At 45.0% G+C, this 17,480-nt stretch overlaps 1 protein-coding gene and 1 long non-coding RNA gene across 4 annotated transcripts; one reads left to right on the top strand and one right to left on the bottom strand.

The window, feature by feature from the left end:
- Window positions 1–49: 49 nt before the first annotated feature.
- LOC128875850 (G protein-coupled receptor kinase 2) lies at window positions 50–12,761 on the bottom strand. 3 transcript variants are annotated; one of them, XM_054121784.1, is made up of 7 exons: window positions 12,627–12,761; window positions 6,842–6,937; window positions 4,350–4,707; window positions 3,117–4,023; window positions 2,776–2,913; window positions 2,181–2,309; window positions 50–2,105 (listed from the first exon to the last, which is right to left on the bottom strand). In XM_054121784.1, exons 1-7 carry the CDS (start codon window positions 12,676–12,678, stop codon window positions 2,010–2,012), a joined length of 1,776 nt encoding a protein of 591 aa, XP_053977759.1. In that variant the 5' UTR covers window positions 12,679–12,761; the 3' UTR covers window positions 50–2,009. The 3 variants fall into 3 exon arrangements, 2 of the variants coding, with proteins under 2 accessions (XP_053977759.1, XP_053977760.1); XM_054121785.1 differs by lacking the exons at window positions 6,842–6,937; window positions 12,627–12,761 and adding an exon at window positions 6,408–6,812; XR_008456899.1 differs by lacking the exon at window positions 50–2,105 and having other exon boundaries at window positions 3,113–4,023.
- LOC128875852 (uncharacterized) lies at window positions 10,773–12,761 on the top strand. Its single transcript, XR_008456901.1, has 3 exons — window positions 10,773–12,165; window positions 12,238–12,338; window positions 12,643–12,761. It is a non-coding gene; the product is annotated as an uncharacterized LOC128875852 (long non-coding RNA).
- Window positions 12,762–17,480: the final 4,719 nt, after the last annotated feature.

Raw genomic sequence — 17,480 nt, 5'->3', positions numbered from 1 at the left:
TATTCGTGTACGCTCCGTTATCTGTGCGATTCGCCGATTCTAGAGAAGAATTGAACTGAATCACTTTGGGAACAGGTAGAGAGAGAGAACAAAGAATCGTTACTCGTTTTGTGCGTATCTCAGGACGGGTTTCTCGTCGTTTAAAATTAATCCGTACTAAATAGGAAGAATTATGTACACGAGCGTCTGCCGAGCAGACAGCAAATAATCGTCGAAAAGCGGAAGCGTTGTCAAAACGCAGACCTCCTAAGTTAATTGTATCTATTTCGCTAGTCCCGTGTTATTGGCATCCAAAAGAAATGTCAACCAACCGGTTATTGCGTACACCTCGAAACGATTAGGGGATCGCAATTTTTAAATAAATGAAATATTAGGAATGAAATGGAATACCATGATTTTTTCGCGGCTAATAGTATTGAACACCTTCTAGGCCGGTAATGTCGCTCAAGTATGCGATCCTCTAATTATTTTCAGCTGTATCAATTTTCTTTAGATCAACTTGGAGTATCGATCGGGGTTTCGCAAAACAACTATGAATCAATCTTAGACCGTGTTTACGTTGCTCATAACTCTTGGAATTAATTCCGTTGGAATAGGCGTCTCCTCGATTAGTTTGAGCCAGAATATACGTTCAGCAAGAGACTCTTTGATTAATCTTCCGAATTGAAGAAGAAACAAAGAAGCGTTCGGTTCCAACGGAGCGTCCCTTTTCTTAAATGCAATTTTTTTTTTATGATATTGCGACTTCTATAATATTATATTTCGCTACCTTTATCGTCATGCATGTGTACGTTCTTGTCGTGTGCACCGATTGCTCTAAGTACGCATGCCTGATACACTCCTGGTAACGAGAGTCAATCGCTGTACTCGAGAAACAAAAAAACCTCGTACTTGCAGGTCCATTAACAAAATCTCACGTGACCAAACTACTTACGACTTAGCTAGGAACTTTGTTAGGGTCCTGTCTTCTGTACAGGCTGAGGCACTTATGACAGGCCACCTGAAGAACTCATTTGCTTTTGGTGATAGACGAAAATGCTTCGAACGAATAAGCTTGCTTTCGAGGACACGATCTGTTGAAGGTAGTTTTTTTCGTAGGTAGGTGTGTAAAAGAGACACGGAGGTCAACTTTTTCGTTTTCGATAGATTTACTCGCTAATTCGTGGAGGTGTTGCGATCAATTGGACCTGGTACAGCAACATGTGGAGTTTAGCGATTCTCTCGTTGTCCGCGTGTACCGATGGCAAGACTATTTAGAGGCGTGGCTTTAAGCGTATAGAAACGTGACACACCGTTCGAAAGTGACGAAAGAGACCATACGTACAACAACTACTCTACACCAGAGTACCGAGCTTCGTACGCGAATTATATTTCGATGTGTCGCTACATATGTGATTGCATTCAATTGCTCGGTCGCAACAAGAACGATACGACTGAAAAATCTTTAATGTTCCATCAACCCTTCGTTGCATGAATTTTACCTCGCCGTTACAAAATTGCTCCTCGATTATATTTATACATACATCGATAATTAAATTGAATACCGGCCGAACCTGTAAGTCTGTTAGACAACCTCGCGAGAAAGCATCGTACAGAAATTCTTACAAAATGTAAAAAACCAAAACATTTGAAATTGTTCGATCGTATCGTCCTTGCCGACGGCGAACGATATGCGTGACCGACAAACGCGTTTAGGCGTGCATCCCTCGTGAAACCACAAATTGCTCTCTGCTTCGGGAAACCTGAGAAGAACGTGTTTTACGTACTTGTCGACGGATGGCGGTCTGTTCGCACCGCCCCCTGGCGTCGAGCCACCATGCTTGCACCGATGAACGCGTGACACGCGCATCGATTGCGTAGGGGATCGCCACCAATGTCGCGGGGCCGATTTCTCGTTCTGTTTATAACAGCTTTGGGCAGCATCTTAATGCTCGTCGGCGTCGCCCGCAGCGTCGACGTCGTATGGACGACGACGTCGATTGATTCAGACTGCTCGCGTTCATTTTGGATCAGCTGGCTGGCATCTCTGAATTCTGACTCTGGGACAGTTCCAGCAGATGGCACTCTGATAACGGTATCTGTCTTGTCCGGGCGCTTTGCTTCTTCTAAAACAAACGTTATCGGGCCGTAATACACAAAGGTCGAAAGAAAAGTTCAATTAAAAAAGAAAGGGGATTCACCTGTCTTCGAAACGGAAAACAGCCTCTGTTCTCATTGTTAGGCGGAGGATGATTTACCAGTAAATCAGGCGTCGGTGTGTTGTTAGGACCTAGTACGTTCAGTTCCTTAAAACACTCAGTCTCTATCATCTGGAACAAGCGATATATTCGGTGGTAAGGAAAATAGCAGCTCTTTGATCGGAGACGTTACATCTTTTCGCGATAAACGGGAACTGCCACCGATTCGATGGTTCGCTTTGAAAGCTAAAATGGGTTCGTTTAAACGAAAGCAACGATAGCGAACCACTCGGTCTCTATGACGTACGAGAACACTTTAGGCGAGTCATATTTTTCAATGTAAGTGGACGGGGCCGACGCGCGGCCGTTTCGGTGCACGATGATGCCAACGAATGACGCGCTCCATCTGTAGCCCGATATAGACGGAAATGTTAGGGTGAACCAAAAGTTGATCGGGTCAGAAATACGCAATTGTACGATGCTACTTGACGTTCAATACGGCAGAGCAATTCAAGAGTAACAAAATGGTGTACGTAACATTGAAATAAGACAGAACTTTTGGTTTATCCTGATAGATTAAAGGTGAGTCTTTTCTCACCTCGTACTGCCAAGGAATGGACACGCTGCCGGTATTGAATTTACTATAGAAGGTGTCGTCCGTGGCGTCCAAATTGACCCCTTTCACCGTCGAGAACTGCTCAATGTCCAATACATCTTTAGCGTAAACGGCGTGTGGCTGGAAGCAAAATTGATCTACGATAAGGAACTCGGTAGGAAGCGTCTATAAAATAAAAGTAAGACTCTACTCTTTTAGCGACTAGATCAAAGGATCGTGTATCAGTCGAGTGTTAACATTATGTATACTATATGGGAACAAGAGAAGAAGTGCTCGAGATACTATTTTGTACAAGAGAATCGATTCGAGCGACACCTACTCACATCCGGCACAAACGGCGGTTCCCACATACCGGCCTCGACCCTCTTCCAGTTCAAGCACTGAAAAAAGCCGTGCAGTTTCACTTCCTTCGCGCCGTGTCTGCCGCACTTGCATCCCAGCCTGTTCTTCGGGCTCTTCTTCAACAACTGTTGGCAGAGGCTCTTCGCTTCCTCGGTGAACTTGGTCGAATACCTCTCCATATCCTCCTTCACTCTCCTATCCACCTCTTCTCGTTTCACTTTCTCCTTCCTGGCGCGAAACGGCGCCTGGCCTTCTATCATCTCGTACAAAAGACAACCGAAGCTGAACCAATCTGGCGAAAATGTGTACTTCTCATTGTCGATCACTTCTGGAGCCATGTAGCCTACCGTGCCCACTCTTCCCCTCACCATGTCTCCCTCAGTAATTTCAACGGCCAACCCGAGGTCCGATATCCTCACGTGTCCGTGATCGTCCAGCAGTATATTCTCCGGCTTGCAGTCCCTGTAGACGATCCCTTGCAGATGCAGGTGCTCCAAACCGCAGACAACTTCCGCTGCGTAAAACCTCGCCCTGTTTATATCGAAGCCTGGTTCGCCGCCCATATTGTAGATATGGAACTTGAGGTCGCCACCGTTCATGATCGTCAGCACCAGGCACAGAGCGTCCTTGGTTTCGTAGGCGTATGCCAGCGACACCACGAACTTGGAGTTGATCTTCTGCAGTATGTTCTTCTCGATCAGAACCATCATCTCTCCTTTACGTTTCTTGATACGTTTTTTTTCCAGCTTCTTGCACGCGTACATCTTCCCCGTTGCGCGCACTTGACAAGCGCAGACCTCGCCGAAACCGCCCTTCCCGAGCACCCTGTACATGCGAAAGGTCTTGCACGTCACAGGCTGCGCCTCCAGCCACTTCCACTGAAGGTACCTGCGACAAGAGAAGTCGTTCACCTGAAGAAACGTCCGCGATAAGGCTTTGTTATTGTTAGAGATACCGGGAAAGTCATTGAGCATGATTTTTTGGTCGTTAAGATAAGGTTAAAGCGATCGACTGGTTGTAAATGCAAAACTATAAACATGTCGAGTAGACGAAGCGATTATTAACTAGCCTGCTTATTTTATGCATTTATAAAATCAAGTGTCTCCAAGGGCAGGGGAATTTACAGATTCGAAGAGGGTTTACAATCGCGGATATGGGAGCCGTGGTAACCCGACGAGTAAGAGGAAAGGCTGCACGGGGTTCGGGAGTTATACCTATAGAAATAGAAGCTAGTTTGGAAAGCTGAAAAAGGCTCTCCCGCCAGGAAGTTCTTCACGGTCTGCGCGATCTCGACAAAGAGCTCCTTCCCACCGGTACCGAGTCGTTCCTCGCACTGAGCTATCAAGGAGTCGTTCAAGATGTCGACGACCTCCGAGCCCTCTCTCTTCAGGTACTGCTCGAACAGGTCCTTGGCCAGCTCGGTGCGATTCTCGTCCATCTCGATCTCGTACTTCTCGATCGAGTCCAGAAAGAGGTTGTACCGATGGTAGGATGGCTTCTTGTCCTGGCAGTACTGCCTGAACAACAGTCGCCCGATCGGCTGCTGGTCCACCACATACCCGTACCTGATGTCTAAACAAAAACAAACATCGCCAAACGTTAGAGATCGTTGGATTCGTTTAAAAATAGCGTAACATCGACAACGAAAGCTCTTTTAACCCATTTGTGCGTCATATGGAAAATTGGAGAATCCTATTTCGTTTAGGTTATCGTCTAAATTTCTCTTGATTGCGTTCAGATGAAAACAATACGGCATACGCGAAGAATTTAATTTCCATGTACAGAGACGATGATAATAATTCAATTATTTTGCATATGATAAGACTCGAAAGGAGCAATGAATGAAGCTACATGGCAATTATGGTACCGATAAAATGTATCTCCTCTCTTCTTTCGATAAGCAAACTACACAGCGTAAACTACCGCCAACGCATATGCGCGTTAATAATGCAAATGGGTTAACGAGATTAAAAGGGACGACTCTGAAGAGTAATTTTTAAGTATAAATTTATTTTAAACCAATTTAGCAATGCGAACATTTGTATCGCTCGGGCAATTAATTTTATTTCAATCGCTCATTCCAGAAAAGAGGAAAGAATCGCAGCAACGCAGCGAAATTCGTGTCGCAGGCATTCCGGAAATTAATTTCCCGCGCGAATTCGAGTAAACGACGCGAGCAACGAGACTTCAAAGCAGACGGGGAAATCCGATAATCGGGAAATCATATCAAAGTCCCTTTGGCTTCCATTAGACGGTGGCGGAGGCACGCGAGCTTGACGAGAATAATTCCCTCGCGGTTCAATTAATCCTCCATCTACGAATCCCACGGTTCTCGACATAATGTTTCGTAATTGAGAAGCTATGGGAGTTTCGCTCGCGGCCACGACAACGCGACGCGTAATTATGCGAATGAAGTTTCAATGAACGAAACTCGCCGGTAACACGAACGTGGAATGTGATTCTCGAGTATTAGGCTGCCGTGGTAGTCCAATGTTCGAGTACTCGAGTCTACGAAATGGTATTCGAATGTTTCAGTATTTATATGTATGAATTCCAGCACGTCGTGTTCCTATAACTGTCAAGGTCCCATCAGAACTGAATCGTCAGGCATGTATAACGTCGCGGTTGATCGGCGAAAATAGGGCTAACACAACAGGCTAGAAAATCTACTAAAACTCGCATCATCGGTTCTCTCCCCCCGCCTCTCAGGATTTAATCGATTCTCGTTCGCTCATCGACCGCAACGTATAGCGCCACGAAGCGAATTCGATTCGAGGAGCCACTCGAGAGGAGATACTCTTGTCGCCCTCGGCGACGAAACAACGATCGAGCATTACGGTTTAATTAACTGAGACAACAAAGCCCAACGGTTTCTTATCCGAGTGGGCGAGCAAGAAAGATGGTGTCCTCCGACCGTTTCGCCCGTCTTCTCTTCTATTTTCTTCCCTTCGTTTTTTATCGTTTTCAATCTTCAACGCCGAGGTTTCTTCGATTGTCCCCTCGAGGATGAAATGAATCCGACGGGGTAACCAACCCTTTCTAGGCTACTGTTAAGTAATTCGAACCTAATCCTTATTACAGAACACTCGGCTACTAAAGAATATACTACTAAATATTTAGACACGGTCTTCGGCTGCTAAATGGTACACCACCATGTATCCAGTGGACCTCGAGGAATGGAAGGAGCGTTCGAAACTTGATTCGCAACTGTTGAGGTTTCCCTCGATCATGCGTCCTGTTTTCTTCCTGATGGTTTCAATTGGTTCTGTTACCTGTCGATACTGCAATGGATCGCAGTTTAATCGATCGAGTCCACAGAGCCCAATGACCCGCTTATCCGAGTGGGTGACCAGGACGGACGTTTCGTTATCTCCTTCTCCTCTTTTTTTTCTTTCTTTCCTTCCTTTGTTTTTCGCGTCTGCGGAGCGGCGAGATTCGTTCAATTTGATTCAATAATCCAAAGCGAGGTCAACGGAGGGGTCGTGCGTCGATTAGCCGCGAGATCCACTGGAGAATCGTCGGCTAGGAGTTTTATCCGGCGAGGGAGATATCGTGTCCAAGTTTGAAAAACGAACCATAGCGGAAAAATCGCTACACGCATTCAGAATAGACTTCTTTTTCAGTGGTTTACAATTTTTCTGTTTTCTGTGGATGAAGCCAACATTCAGCGGGGGGGGGGGGGGGGGGGTGGCGGCTATAAGCTTACCAAGTTTATCTTTTAGGCCGATGCACTGGGAGATGTGTGGGAACTGAAGTATCTTCCGCCATTTCTTGCTTTTACCCTTGTTGCTGTCACCACCGCCTGAAAGGAAAATTAAAAATTGTTAACAAATAGTGCGATCTGTAGTAAATAAATTCGTTGGAGCGAAACCGTTCGGAATAAAAGATATCGGGAAATTAATGTTCGTAATCTTTGTACAACTATTTACCTATTAATTTTGTTTAGCGTTGATTCTTTTCGGTCTAATCGAATGTACGCGAAACGAAACAATTTTTGATGCGAACGGAAACGAAAGGAAAATGGATTCGGGTGGATAATCGATACGCGACCGCGGTAGGGAGGGTAGTTTAAAATAGTTTCCGAGTTGGACTAACCACAGGTGAAGTGGCACGGTTCCGTTTTCCGAGCCCGTAATTATCAGTTTCCGGAGTTTCGACGAGGTCGAGGCTTAAAGACCGTAAATTACGCAGCTCTCACAGGGTTGAAGATGCTAAGATTGCTAGGGAACAATTGAATTTGAAAAGCTCTGAAACGAAACGACGCCAGTCTTCGAGATACAAGGGTGGAGCGTCAAAGATAACGACCTCGAGACCATTTGTCCGTTAAAAGCTTCGTTAACCCTTTTATTCTGCGCAATTTTCCTATCCTAGTTGGCTAAAACAAATTATTATTGCGTTCGATGTAAATTTATATCGTTTATTAATGTACGCTCTTGTAGTATATAATAATAAAATATTATATAATATAGATATGTACATTAATAAATAATAGAAATTTACTCTTTGGTAAACGGTACGTTAAATTCGTATTATTTATTAATACATACGTTTATAGAAGATGTTTAAAGAGTTTTCGTTTTCTAGACTCTACGAACGATCGAATGACATTTCCAGCGCAACGATCCAATCATCGTGCAATTTTGTTAAAAAGCAAGGTTCGCGTGATAATAAGGAGAGATCAATGATACACTTTATCGTACCGTTAGGTGTAAACGTGACCTGGTTGCATTTACACGGTTAAAAAGGAGCGACAATTGTTCGAAAGGGTCACGTTTCTCTTGACGCACGCCGCGCGGTACAAGAAATATTAAATTGAAAAAGATATACGTATACCTTGCATTATTCAAGCGTCGTTATGTTTATTATTACGAGGACCCTCGTTCGAAACACCTTTGTTAATTCGAGACATTTTTTAATACAAAAATTGCAACACGCGCGTTAAGAAATGGTCTTTCGAATGACATTAAAGTTATTACCAACAAATTTTCAGTTTGTCCAAAAAGAATTCTCAAGTAAATTAAATGGTATCCGATGCGTCGCGCAGAGGGGGTTACGTAGCGGCGGTTACGACTGTTATCCCGGTTTCAAGTAACGTAACCGAGCCCCCTTCCCTTTCGTTTCCCAGCGAGCTACGGTATTCCCTGCGGAAAAGCGCCAAGGCTGGCGGGAAATTTCCTTGAAAAGCGTCTCGTCATCGATCGTCACCGACGGCCATCCCTCCCCCTCGGCCCAGAAAAAGTCGACGGAGCGAATAGGGTGTCGCCACGGTTTTCGCGGTTCCGTGAGCAACTGATTACATTTCCGCGACGTGTGCAGTCGTTCGTTCGCGATCCCGAAGCTTCCGAGGGGTCGATTCCCCCGGTATATCGACTCCGATTCTATCGAGAGGCTAGAAAAGGAGGGTTAGATGTCGGCAAACGGCGACGGAGGAATTCACCGACGCGCGAGAGTCGTTTTCACGCGAGGCAGCATCGCGCGATCTTTATCGCCGCGACGTTTGTCATCGAGAAAGCTGAAAGTCGCGTGGTCGTCCCACCAATCACCGTCGCGTCTACGTCACGTATATTAAATTTAACGAGCTGCGCGGTACAATTCTACTGTTTACGTAAGGATCGGCAAATTTTTCGACGATGTTCAACATCTGAATACACGGACTGTTTCGTCAAATATCTCGCGCGCGGGGGGGGGGGGGGCGGAGGGGGGGGGGGGGGGGGGGAGAGGACGAGGCGAGTAAAAAATATTTTTATTATTCGGTCGAGAGACCGACCGTAAGGTAAAGGCAACGTTAACCCACTTACACCTCGCGTCTTCCAAAGGGTGCGACGCGTGACTCGTAGCGCGGAAAAGAGGGTGATTGCGACAAAATAAGTCGAAGACGTGGAATGAAATTTTTAGTACGACTGGCTATCCGAGGAACTACCACTGGACCGGTTTCCCTGGTGCGAGCTATTTAAATTTAAACTGGAGATCGCTTCCGAAACGAATGTAATTTTTATTATATGATAACATAATTATAAATATAATGATATTTTATACAGATTCTCATGGTTTCGTGTAGCACGCGTTAATACAAATAAATAAATTAAACGATCCCCGCGAATATACTAAGTCTATTCTTTGAATGCTATAAAGCGCTACAACCTGCAGCTTAATTTTTCTTTCCCCCGTTCTTTATCGTCGAGTCTTTCGTTTCTTCTGACGGCGATTTATGACCGGCGTGTTTACCGATTACGATGGAAACGACGCCCTCGCAATTAACCCGGCACGGGTTCGCGGTTTCTTACGTAATTCGCAGCCGGTCGCGTTAACGCTCCGTCCCTCTCCCATACGTATACACGTTTATTAAAGTTCACCGAGGCGATGCGATTACAAGCCCATTGACGTCGTCGGCGCATCACGCGAACACCCATTTACCTACTTTTCAGTCGTGCCACCACGCAACAGGCATCGCTTGCAGCTGTTCGTCGAACGGCACGAAACGCCTGCTGGCGGCACTATGATAATTAAAATTCGCCGTTTCTTTTCTCGCCTCAGCCCCTGTCGATTCGCTAATGGTCCCAACACGCCCATGTTCCGGAACGATATCGATGGATCCACGCGATTCCCAACCGTTTTCGCGTCGAATTCTATCCATAGAGATATCGTAGATAGAATAGGAGAGCTAGACGTTTCGTACGATAGCTAAACACACGCCTTCCGAGTATCTCCTTGTCAACGTTAACTTTATTCTTTAACTCTAACGCCCTATACATTGAGAATCCCTGGTATAAAAGACTCCTCTAGCCCTTTTCCCCGCGGCCTAATTGATATATTGGACGACCCGATTGAAATACCATCATTCTTAGCGGCGCCTCAAAGCTCCACCGTGCAATCGTCCCTGGGACACGCTCGCTTTTCCTCCCTCTGACATTTATCGCTCGACCGTTTCTTCGCAATTAGCTCCCGCTCGTATTGCGAATATATGGACCAGGTTTTACGAGCACCGTTGGGAACACGTGTCCTTGGTCGAACGAGTCCGATTTTATTACGTTTCTGAAACGAACCGCACCCATTCGTGGAAAGAGGACTGTTCCGAACGTACAACGTCCTAATGGCTGCCTTCGGGTGACCCGATCGTGTTCGTCGTCGCTTTATGAATTCGCGAGTTATCGTAACGAGTTATCGAACTCTTTTCGCCCAGCCAATATCAGGAGACATTTCACGCGCTTGCTGATAAATCTAGTTACTTTCGTAACAGTATTATCGCCTCAGCTAATTTGGCGATAAACTTAGGTCTACGGGCACATCGACGCTCCCCTCCATGGCGGCTAGCAAAGTATTGGAACCGTAATGTTCGCATTGCCATGCCGCGTGTGCGTCCCGACGCCTCAACGCCTAGGATGTAAACAAACAGTAGACGCGATGTATTTTCACGCTGCTGCACACGCCGAATATGTATATCGAAAACCGTTGCATTCGGGACCTCCGGACCGACAGCCGAACGCTTTCCCGCTAAACCATCGCCGTACTTATCGATCCGTGCTCTTATTTGACTACTTATTATTACACTTGGAGGTGCAGCAGGGCTTGAAGAGCTTAGGGTTGGCCCTTTCGCGTGACACAACTCCCGTGGACAGAAGCGTGTGCAACTTCCCTGATCGGATTGTCGTTAGAAGTTAAGTTAATTAGTATTCTGGATGAGGATATATCACGGCTGAGGGACGCTTTAGGGTAAAGGAAAGTTTAGCTACCTTAACGACATCGCCTCAGGCCACGCGTCCAGTCCGCAATTACCAGTGGCGCGCGCGTCAATCCTACGCTCGGTGCACTTTATGGCGCGCGACACAAAGACCAAGAACGTAATAACGTAAAGTATGCGGTTTCATTAGGGTTTTGTGCTGGTACGCGTTCTCATTAAGCCATTTGCATATAAACCGATGGAGCCTGGTTCGAGCCGGGACCGTCTCTAATGGCAACGTAATTTCAAGTGTAGCGGGTAAATTCGTGAAAATACTGGCTTGCTCGGCTTATCGCCAAGGCGTTAGGATCATAGGAAAGTCTTGGCGAGGTTACACTGGCTTTTTAACGAGCTTTCGCGCGCCGAATGGGATTCCAATTATCGAAGATAACGACGTAATAATCCCTCGATAATACGACATTAGTCGGATTACGATTCTATTTATTATATCGTTCAACGATGGAAATGAAAATGCTCGTGTTTGAGCTCGTTTCATTTTAATAGAAAAATGTTATTAATTTTCTATCGAAAGAGTCCGGGGGAAAACGAAGTTTGAGAAACGCCGAGTCATCCTTCCGAGTTGGAGGATTTACCGAAAGTACTCCATTTGATTCGCGAATCGAAAAGTGGAGCTTCGACTGAAAGCGATTTATAAGACCGTAGCGAGTTCGACCGAGTATGAAATTATTCGAGAATTGCTTCTGTTACGAAGACAATTCGGAGCAAGCTTAACGGGTAAATTATGAGCCGCCTGCGCGTGAAATTCAGAGACGAACGGGACACGGTGTTTCGGATCTGGAAATAGGAAATGTTTCATGGAGTTTACTTCGACCGAATGCGCGCCCCCGGAATGAAATATCATTTACGTAATTACTGCGTACAATCTCCACGAAATTTCTGCAATTTACGCGCGAGCGTAATTCGGTATCACGTCGGAGAACTTGTTGATCAAAGAAGTCTCGCAATTTTCGCCACTTTAATGCGGAATTTCTATTAAAAATATATATATATATAAAAATTGAATTTATAAAAAGGTGGATATAAAAAGATGTAATACATCCTCTATCTCCGCGTCATATTTTTCGTTGAGACTTGGAGAAAGAATTATTCGAGAACCACTGTCCCGACGATAAAAAGACGTACGCGACCAGGATTGGTTTCCAGGTGACATAAAACGTATCTACATACTGATTCGTATGCCTATCGTTGCAAAAGTTCCTTATCGCGCAGGAAACGAAGGGGCACAGAGAGCAAACAGTTCCGGTAGCGACAGAACGAACGAATGACGCAGGTGCCATCCACTCGTGGTGAAGGTAGGTTAGTGCCCGATAGAAAGGAGACAGAGAAGAAAGGAAACGAGAATATTGTACTATTTATATTCAAAGAACCAATCGGTCGATGGATGTCGGATAGACCCTCTCGAATAGGATCGTGTTTACAACGAGGACGTGCCTGGTCTGCCCACTTTTCAAACGTAACACCCATGGTCAGTATCGGATTTAGCTTTTATTTTCTCCAGTTCGAATTATTATTATTTCAACAGTAGAGGAGACTAGAGTCGAGATTCTTTTAAAAAACTTGAAACTATTTTAACGGTACTCACGAAGTGAAATCAATAAATGGTCTCTTAGAAGCAGATAATCCGGCTAGAATCGAAGCCCGTTACCCAAACATACATAGACCAAAATGAAGTCAGAGCATTGTATCGGAAACGTTCCAATTCACTTGAGCCTCTCCAGCGGTTTCAAAGCGTTTGAAAAAAGGATTCACTCACCTTCTCTCGCTTTCAGGTACACAGTGTTCGCCACGATATTCTCCAACTCCATCAATTCCAGCTTGATCGGGTTTACGCGGCCGAATCGGGAGGGAGAAACTGGCCGGCCGACGGTCGGGATGGGGAGGAGCAGGGAGCGTCTGGAACGGAAGTCCGTACGTCTGATGTCGTTTTCCGGGGTTGAGCACCCTGTCGGGCTCCGGCAGACCAGCTCCCATCTGCGGCCCCAGGACACCACCACGAGGACCGATCAGTCCCCCTTCACCGAGGACCAAGGACAACAGGAAGGACGTCAACAGGACGATTAGCTCGTGTCCACTCGCGTTCGCGTTTCGAAGGACGTCCAGCTCGTGGATCCCAACGTGTTTCGCCTCGAGGACCGCGGGAATCACCTATCGAGTCGTCTCGAGTTCGTTGGCCCCCTCTGTCGGTTAAAACTCGACGCTTCCCCGCGGCGTGCACTCGTTTACGTTAAACGTTTACACGGAACCGTTGCGGGGGAGTTTCGCTTTACAACGACGCTCTCTCGAGGAACTCTTCCTTTGGAATTAGTCTTCTGTATCGATCGTCGATCCTCGCACTTATGGACGATCGAAATTTTGGATAAAAAAAGCTTACTAACTTTGTTCGATGCGACACATCGTTCGATTGTAATTCGAGTGAAATATATAATGCAACTATCTTGTATTCGTTACTTTCCACCTTTCGTCTGGACGAGACTTCCGTTCGACCTCTGGTTCTGTGTATCGTGGCGTGTTTATCCCGCGAAGAAAGAGCAGCGCGAACGAGGCTTCATGGGGGTGCGGCAGTCGGTAAGTCGCACGGTACCAGGCATTCGGAATGAACGACTCGTGTTTTCTTCCACGATGTGCCCTTCTTCTGATTCTCCGATTGGGCTACGGTCAATCACAGCTCGACGCGTTTCACATCGAGCAATTACCGCTTCGTAACGGTTGTTTGGAATATTTCGTTTCTACCTCGATGCCAGCTTCGTAGCTGAGCCCTTAAATGCCAAGCGGGAATCGTGCACGAAGGCTAACAATCGTTAAGGCTGATCCCCAGATACGCCATCGTAAAAATGTCACGCGTGAGCCGCGGATTCGCGTACAGAAGAGACTCGACGACACACTTGCACGTGCGCCTTTCACTTCTCGACACTTCGCAACGACGCGAGAGATGCCTGCGCATCCGGTAGATCCTTCTTCGTGGATCGTGTCTTGGATCGTCACGATTCGAGAGACCGAACGCTTGTTTTCTTTCGCCTTTTTCTTCGCTGAATGCCACTCGCCTATGGAAATACGATCGACTTTACGAAATCCGCCGTTTCGTCACGACGCGCGTGTATCAGGCCTCGATCCAAGTTGAGTACGGTTTACGGAACGACGGTTCGAGGATTTTTCAGCTTTCCGTGTATCGATGGTTTCGGTGTAACGTGGAACACTGGTTGCAAGTTTCCCAGACGTTTAACGCGTTCCTCTTTGCACCGATTCCTGAGACGTGCGTTCTGGAACGAGATTTCAGAGTAGTCGTGTTATTAACGTGGAAAGAACGGCAGTACCGCGGTCGACGATTACGTTGATGACGTCAGACATGGACGAAACTTTACTGGAACAGCGAATGGCCGATAAATCGACGCGAGGCAATTTATTCTCGGTGTCGATGCTCGAATGAAAAAAAACATTTGTTGCGATTGACATTTACCGACGTTTATTAACACTTTACCGATCAATAATTTAATAATCGGCTTTTATTCCATGGTAATTGATACTCTGTTATCGAGATTATATGCTCCCATCGTTGTACGAATTATGAAATATCACGTAAATGTTAATCTGAAAATGATTTTAATCAAATTTTAATTCGTAATTTGCAAAATCGTACGAGAATTTTGTCAGTCTCCGCGTGTAACAATAGTTGCGATAATAACCGCTGCGGTACGCCACTGTTCTCAGGGGACAGGGATGAGGATATCGCGATCGTTTCAAGCCAGTCTCGTCGTTTCGTTTCTCTATCGTTGCGCGAGTGGTAGTTAAAAAATCACTATGCTTCTCGCGCCTTTCCTGCTTATCTGTCGCGCGAGGGACACGCACTTATCGTCGCGTATTCTGCACGCGAAATTGCAGATGCACATGTGCGTGAACAATCCTCGCAGCAGGTGCACCACGAGGATAAAGATAAAGATAACGACGCGACTAACCGCACCGTCGGCGTAATACTCGGCGACGGTAATCTAATAACTTTTTCCAGGGTTCCGTTCCCATCGTTCAACCGTTTCCCTCTATTCTCTGCGTTCTCTATGTTCTCTATTCTTTATACAAGGTGTCCTGGAAACATCGCGATCACGAACGAGATACGATTTGGTCAGTGGGCCGAAGCTTAACACTTTATGTACCGGGAGCCTATTTTTAGCCTTTCTAATTCTAGTATTTAGCTTTTCGAATTTATTTACTGTGTCGATGGTTGTCTAATTACAATGTTCAGTTTTTGGGAACAGACTTGGCTTTCGATGTACCTAGTAATAGTATGAAGGAATTATTCAGTCAGTCTAGATCGGCATATGCTACTGTAGAAAATTCTTTTTTCAATTAAAGACTGCTTCTAAATAGCCCGGTAGATAAAGTGTTGAGAAACTCTGGTATTGGGGGGGGGCATTCTGGCCTCCTCCTACTAAAACATTATAATCACACTGCGGATTTTTATGAGAAATTTATAGGAAATTGAAACTTTGGAAATGTTCAAAATACATACAGTATTATAATATTTGTAGAGAAAAATACGTCTCTATTTTATTTTGCAACGTAGTTATAATAGTTTACCAATGAAATAACGTCACACCCAAATAAATAAACCAACTAATCTCTTCCCACCGCAACAATTCTTCTCCACACCCTGTACATCCTACCCTGATCTTCCAATCCGAGCCACTCACTAAACTGAAGCCTCGAAATGAACTCCCATGGCAAAGCAGATGGATCCTCGTCAAAGTGGATCTTACGGGTTGCTGCATGACGTCGGCAAATCCTATTAAACTGCGACGGCTATCGAATAGGTAACTCGATACGAGCTCTGAATTAAGTAATGGATGGAAAAAAGAGGAGGGGGATGTTAGAGGAAGCGCGGGGTGTCGAGTAGAGAACGAGGATCGTTAAAGCTTTTTTTTTTTTCTCTCAATGACGCGATTCCTGTTTTGCGAAACCGGATTAGGAAGCGATAACAGGGGGAAAAAAAGATCGCCACCGCGAAGGAAATAACGATGGTCGCTGTGTTTCCTGTTTGCCTATCTTTCTACCGATAAAAATCGTTGCAGCTTTCGATGGCTAGAACGGAGGTGGGCAATCTTCGAGGGCACTGGTGTTTATCTATTCGAACAAACACGAGTGAACCATTGATTGCAATAATACAATGAAACGAATCTGTCAGGCGGTATCTAGAGATAAAGCGGAAATATTATTTTTATACGCTACGAGGAAGAGAATGGCATGATAAAAAAAAATCAATGATTTGTCCTAAGGAAATTGGCGGACTCGATAGGAAGACTAAATCGGCAGCCATTGCTTCGAGCCGTGCCAAGGCACATGTGCTCGACCGTGATGCACGTTCGGACACATGTGCCTTCGGCTTGCCTAGGTTCCGTAAGTTCCGTACGCGTCTATAAACGCAATGTAACAATTGTTATAATTTAAAACTAATTAAATAAGACTAATTAAGAGTGAAATCAATTTCGTTTATCTTTTCTGAAACATGAAACTTCTAGGGGTCTGACAAGAAAGTTTTCTTAGTTTTATACAATTTTTCCCGACCCACCAAGAAAAATGGATTCGCTGCAAGTAATGCTACTTTCCGCGTAAACGACGCGACGAGATTGGATTTTCAAAATGGAAAAAATAGAAAATTTACAAAAGAAAAAAAGACGCCTCGGTCGCATTAATCACCTGGACAAACTAGATGCCGGCTTGCTTGTTTGTTCGAACGTGGATGAATAAATTGCTGGTATTTCCGCGAGGAACGAGTTGCACGTTATGTAAATAATAAGCCCGATCTTAAACTTCGCGTCCTCTTGGAACGACGCTTTTACGCAACGTCATGTTTAACAACACCCCCTCCTGCCCCCTCCTTTCGCCTTGGCACAACGGTTGAAACGAGCGTCGATTCGAGGAAAATGAAATGGTCACACCCACGAAACAGAAAATCACTACCAATTCCACGGAAATATACATACACTGTGAAATGTATGGCGGTAAAAGTCGTAAATGAAATCATAGATAATTTCCATATTCGCGTACAAAATAACTTTATAATAGACGGAGGTAAAAAATGTAGCGAAGAAACGTATAAGTAAATTCAATGAAATTTTATATCTTGCCAATATTGACATAATTCAATCTGTATCGTATTCATTAGAATCGTTTTTTGATTAATATTTATAAATATATAAAATAATAATTACAAATAAAACACTCCCCAAAACTACAAGCGTATGAAAAAGAACTCCAACGAACTGATAGCTATCGTAACTTTAACCATACAGGTAAAAAACTAATTTTAAAAAAGAAATGTTCACGGTACGAAATGGTTAGATATGCATGGAATGGATAGTCATGGGATATTTGTTTTCCGTCGGCTGGCTCGCGGGCAGATTATGCGCGGAAATAGAAGCTGCCAATAATCGATCAATCGCGGTGTCCCGTTGCTCGTATGCACGAACATTGATATCCGTTAAAAGCATCCGCGACGTGTCAGTTGGTAATGCGTTTTGTACGTAACGATTGGTAATGCCAACATTAGGCGAAGCGAGACAGAAAAATAAAGCAGATAGAACTACAGATAAATCGAAAAATATGGTGAAAATCAGAA

This window comes from Hylaeus volcanicus, chromosome 4 (assembly GCF_026283585.1).
Source record: "Hylaeus volcanicus isolate JK05 chromosome 4, UHH_iyHylVolc1.0_haploid, whole genome shotgun sequence".
NCBI lineage: Eukaryota > Metazoa > Arthropoda > Insecta > Hymenoptera > Colletidae > Hylaeus > Hylaeus volcanicus.
This window is presented reverse-complemented; position numbering and strand designations above follow the sequence as displayed.

Bases quoted from the DNA above. Each gene is read 5' to 3' on its own strand.
- LOC128875850 (XM_054121784.1), bottom strand. From the start codon at position 12,678: ATGGAGTTGGAGAATATCGTGGCGAACACTGTGTACCTGAAAGCGAGA. The intron at 2,914-3,116 runs GTGAGTAGGTGT...TTTTGCTTCCAG, and splicing joins AACCGCCGTTTGTGCCGGAT to CCACACGCCGTTTACGCTAA. The intron at 2,106-2,180 runs GTGAATCCCCTT...CGTTTGTTTTAG, and splicing joins GTTTTCCGTTTCGAAGACAG to AAGAAGCAAAGCGCCCGGAC.